This window comes from Alexandromys fortis, unplaced genomic scaffold (assembly GCF_014885135.2).
Source record: "Alexandromys fortis isolate MF-2015 unplaced genomic scaffold, M_Fortis_MF-2015_v1.1 scaffold_438, whole genome shotgun sequence".
In the NCBI taxonomy this organism is placed as follows: Eukaryota; Metazoa; Chordata; class Mammalia; order Rodentia; family Cricetidae; genus Alexandromys; species Alexandromys fortis.
The window spans coordinates 302,217-307,371 of record NW_026068346.1 but is presented as its reverse complement, the minus strand read 5'-3'; the positions used below and the strand labels follow the sequence as shown (position 1 = coordinate 307,371).

General features: G+C 38.1%; 1 protein-coding gene across 1 annotated transcript in view; it reads right to left on the bottom strand.

Moving 5' to 3' along the window:
• LOC126495329 (cytochrome P450 3A31-like) overlaps window positions 1-4,509 on the bottom strand; it is an 8,315-nt gene extending 3,806 nt beyond the window's left edge. Inside the window, exon 1 of the mRNA XM_050132918.1 lies at window positions 4,448-4,509. Within this exon, the coding sequence (XP_049988875.1) occupies window positions 4,448-4,509 (62 nt within the window). The remainder of the gene's footprint in view (window positions 1-4,447) is intronic.
• Between the last annotated feature and the right edge of the window lie 646 nt (window positions 4,510-5,155).

Sequence of the window (5,155 nt, the reverse complement as noted above, 5' to 3'; positions counted from 1 at the left end):
ATTGAAAAAAAAATTCTGCCTCCTCCCAGCCTCCCATTTCTCTCCCCCTCCCCCACTCCTCTCCCCCTCCCTCTCCAGTCCAAAGAGCTGTCAGGGTTCCCTGCCCTGTGGGAAGTCTAAGGTTCTCCCCCATCCATCCAGGTCTAGGAAGGTGAGCATTCAGACTGGTTAGCTAAATAAGAAGGTAAACCCAAAGAAAAACATATAGTTATCCTCCTGGATTTTGGAAGTAGACAAGATTGCTGGGCAAAAATTGAAATCTTGGGGGTGGGGTGGAATGGGGGTTAGGGGAGATGGGGAAGGAAAAGTGAGAAGGGGAGGATGGGGGGAACTTGGGGGAATGGGATGGTTGGTATAAAGAAAGGGTGGATATGGGAGCAGGGAAGTATATATGTTAATTAAGGGAGCCATCTTATGGTTGGCAAAAGGCTTGACCCTAGAGGAGCTCCCAGGTGTCTCGGGAGAAGCCCCCAGTTAGTTCCTTGGGCAGCTGAGAACAAATACATTTCTAAACAGAGATTTGAGGTTTAGTTCCCAGACTGTTCCTCCCTGTTGCCAGAGAGCCTAAAATTAAATTCTGGAGTTTCTTTCCTTTGAACATCCCACACAACAGGGAGAACCAGGCATTTGGTGCCCAATGTCACGGGTTCAGAGGTGATAGAGGTCCTCACACTCCAGGACTGGTGGTAGAGTATGCTCAGAGCAGGCATTTTTTCAGGATAGGATCAGGACTTGGGGATTTTACCATCTCTGGTGGTCACTTAGTGTTTGTTAAAAGGAAATGGAGTGAATGTGAGAGAAAAACAGCTTACAGAACTTTTGGTAATAATTAACACACATTGCTATTGGTCTCATGCGATTCTCAATGTTCAGTGAAAACAGAGGACATGGAACCTTATGCGCTCATATAAGGGAGGAGCCTATACATCCCAAAGAGGAGTCAAGATTTGCTCTTTACGTAATTTGATCTCAAATGCTCTGCATCCACTGCAGAGTGAGGAATCACAGAAAGGTCCATCTGAATTTGAACAGGGAAGTAAAAAGGAAAGCATCCAGGCTCACAATTGTCAGTCAGCTGAGGAGAATGTTTCCTCACAGGAAGACAGGAATGTTGTTTCAGAGAAAGAAGAAAGTGAGGAGGGTCAAGGTAATGGAGATGAGACAATGAGAGTAACAATTAATAAATGGGACCTTTTGAAACTGAGAAGCTTCTGTCAGGCAAAGGATGTGTCCAAAAAGACAAAATAATGGCAGCCTATAAAATGGGAACAGATCTTCACCAACCCCACAATCGACAGAGGACTGATCACCAAAATACATAAAGAACTCAAGAAATTAGAAATCAAGGTTCTAAATAATCCAATTAAAAACTGATGTATAGATCTAAAGACAGTATTCTCAACAGAAGAATCTAAAATGACTGAAAGACACTTAAGGAATTTTTCAACATCCATAGTCATCACAGAAATGCAAATCAAAAGAATTCTGAGATACCATCTTACATCTGTCAGAATAGCTAAGATTAAAAATACTGTTGACAGCTTATACTGGGGAGGATGTAAGTGGAAACTCCTCCATTGCTGGTGGGAATGCAAACTCATGCAGCCACTTTTGAAATTAGTATGGTAGTATGGTAGTTTCTCAGAAAATTGGGAATCAACCTACTTCAAGACCTAACCATACCACTCCTGGTCATATATCCAAAGGATACACAATCATACCACAAGGGCATTTGCTCCACTATGTTCACAACAGCATTATTTATAATAGCCAGAACCTGGAAACACCCTAGAGGCCCCTCAACTGAAGAGTGGATAAAGAAAATGTGGTAATTTACACAATGAACTACTCAGCAGTAAAAAACAATGACATTTGAATTTGCAGACATACCGATAAACTAGAAAAAAAATGCTGAGTTAGTTAACCCAGACTCAGAAAGAGAAACATGATATGTAGTCATTTATAAGTAGATATTAGACATAAAGCAAAGGATAAATAAGTTACATTCCTCAGCCCAGAGAAGCTAGGTGAAAAGGAGGACTCTAAGAGAGACACATAGTGAGTGCACCAGGAAGGAAAAATAGTGAAGATCTAATGGGTGAACTGAGAGGGGATATAAGGGAGGGATGGAGGATGGGAACATGAGTGATCTAGATGACCAAGTTGGGGGAGGGATAGAGAGGGAGAGTAATGAAAGAGTATTGTTATAAACGAAGTCAATATGGATTTAGGGAAAAGCCTGTCACTAGGGAAACTCCTAGGAATACACAAGAATGACCCCCAGCTAAAGGATGAAGTGGATGCCTGAACTGGCCTTGCCCTTTAAGCAGATTAGTGATCTCCCTAAGACCCATCATAGAAACTACATCCAGTAACTGATGGAAGGAGATGCAGTGATACACAGCCAAGCACTAGGCTGAGTTCCTGGAGTTCAGCTGAAAGAGGGAGGAGAGATCATATGAGCAAGGATGGTCAAGATCATGATGGGGAAAACCACGGAGACAGTCAACTTGTGCTAGCAGTAGTTCACTGACTCTGGGTTGACATCTGGGGATGTCAACTTGGCCATCTGAATGTGGGTGACAGTTATGTGACTTGATCTGTTAGGGGGTCCCATAGCAGTGGGACCAGGACTTACCCTGGGTGAATGAACCGGGTTTTTTGGAGCCCATTACCAATGGTGGAATATCTTTCCCAGGAAGACTCAGGGGGAGGGACTTGGTCCTGTCTCAACTTGGTATACCAGACTTTGTTTGTCATGGACTGTCCCTCTGGGAGATTGTTATCCATGGGAGAACAGGGATGAAGGCTATAGGAGAGTCAGGATACGACGCAAGGGAAAGACAGACAGACATATTGTGTAGTGAGAATTTGTTGTAATTTTATTTTTGTAAAGCTCCAGTTTATGTACAAAACAGATCAAAGAACTTGGCAGGCTCATTATATTACCCCATTTAAGGTTTTAGACATAAATCAAGGCTAAGTATAATCAAAAATAGAACTCCCTTTACGTGTTTAAGATGTTGGCAAGGACTTTTAGTTTTGTTTTTTAGGATTTTGTCTCATATCATTAACTATATTTTATCGTGGGGGACTAGTTTTTAGGGTCCTGGGTTTAGTTTTTTATTTATATAGTCTTTTATTTTTTGTTTTATATCCCCTAATAGTTTTTTTGTTTTTTTATGATAGTTTTTATATCAATACATTAAAGTTGGTTTTATGTTTTTAATAATATTTTTTTTATAATAAAGACATCAGGGCTTTTGGGATCTAGTTAATCTTTTTATAAAGGGGATTTTTTTTAATTCTCCTTTTTTTAAATTTGATTTACTATGATGATTTTTTTGTAACATTTTAATTTTAACCGTTTTTGTTTTATTATTAATAAAGTTTTTCAGGCTTATGTTGTGTGGGGCATATTTTATTTCCTTAAGGACTGTTTTAATGAACGGTGGAGCCGAGTCAAGGACGTATTTTGATTTCTTGGTAAGCGGTCAGCTGTAAACAGGAAAGATAAGAAATATAGAGAAAGATCATGCAGGGTGCCAGGAGGGCTCGCTCTCAAGGCCATCTCCAGATACGAGATTTGTCTATGGCATTAGGTCCTATCTCGACCACTGATTGTCAGGGGACCATCTGGGGCTTTGCTCCAGGAAGCTCTAACCCCAATCTTTTAGTAGGCAAAAGCCAGCGTAGAGGCATTTTGTCATTACATGGCAGTCATTGTTGTGGACGTGGCAGGTCTTCCTTTTTTATTTTTAAAATGAAGTTTAAACATCTCCTGTTTTATTGTCTGTAATGAAGAAAATAAGCATTTTAAGAGACAGGGGAACAAAAAGATGATCAATATTATTAAGAGTATAATTACTCCAATGAATACAAAGTATTGTATCCAATCTAAGGGATTAAGGCTCTTAAGTCCATGTTTTAACTGCGAAGCCAAATCTTGTAGTTCCTCTAATTGTAAATGAGATTGACTCATAGTAGAAATATCTTTTTGTAATGTGGCTAAATCATGAGTAATATCGTTATTTTGTCATAATCCCTGTAGGTGAGTCTTAACTTTATCCCATGGCTGTGAAGTATTATAAGGTAATGGTGTGACATAGATTGATTTAAAATTATCATGACAATGTGTTGATAGAGTTGTTTTTAAATTAGTAATGTCCTGACCAAGAGTGAGCATTATTTTTCCAGTATATTTATTTTTGTTTTTAGTTTTTTATCTATAGTTTTTTGTTTTAATAATGTTGAAGTAATATTTTTATTTAAAGCATTTATATAATGGGCAGTATGAATTTCCTGTATTAGGGTTGTAGTAGCCATAGCAAAGGTGGTTAATATAGAAACTAATGTTGTAATTTCCAAAATTAATGTTGTTATAAATCGCTTTGGCCTAATTAATTTATTTAGAGTATCTAAAACCTGTATAGTAGAATTATCATACCAGGGATCATTTTCCAAATCTATAGGCAACATCATAAAAGGAGGGCGTCTAACAATGATCATAGTACCTAATTCTTTTTGTTTTGTCGATGTTATATAATTGGTCAATTTACAAGAATGACAAACTATTTTATATGACTTTTCTTCTTGAGAAATATTTATAAAAGTTGTCTGAGCTAACAGTAATGTATTAGGATATGTTATATAGGCTTTTAGTCCGACAGGTTTAGATTTTGTATGATTGGGCTTTTTTTTTAGAAACATATTGGCTGTAGCAACCAGTCTAAAAAGATCAGTATGTTTTCTTGTTTTATTTTCATGTTTTGCAAACCAGTAGGGTTCAACAAATCCCGGAGAAAACCATCGCCTAAGTGGCTCTCCTAATCCAGTCCATGTATAATTGTGGAATTTGTCTTTATGGGTATCAATGTAATCTTTATAAGGTCCTTTGTCATTTTTTTAACCCCTGAATTAGAATTTGAATAGTTCCATATCTCATAATCATAATCAACAGGCCTAACCCACATTGCAGAATCTGGAAATCCACAGGCTAGCCATGCAGGGAACTCAGACAAAGAAGAGTCCCAAAATTGATTCTTGTCTCTATATTTTCCTATACAGGGATCTATAGGTAGATCATGAACTTTTGTAAAGTTGTTATGATAATTAGGATTTTTCAAGGTCTGTATTTGAATCTCCCATATCCATC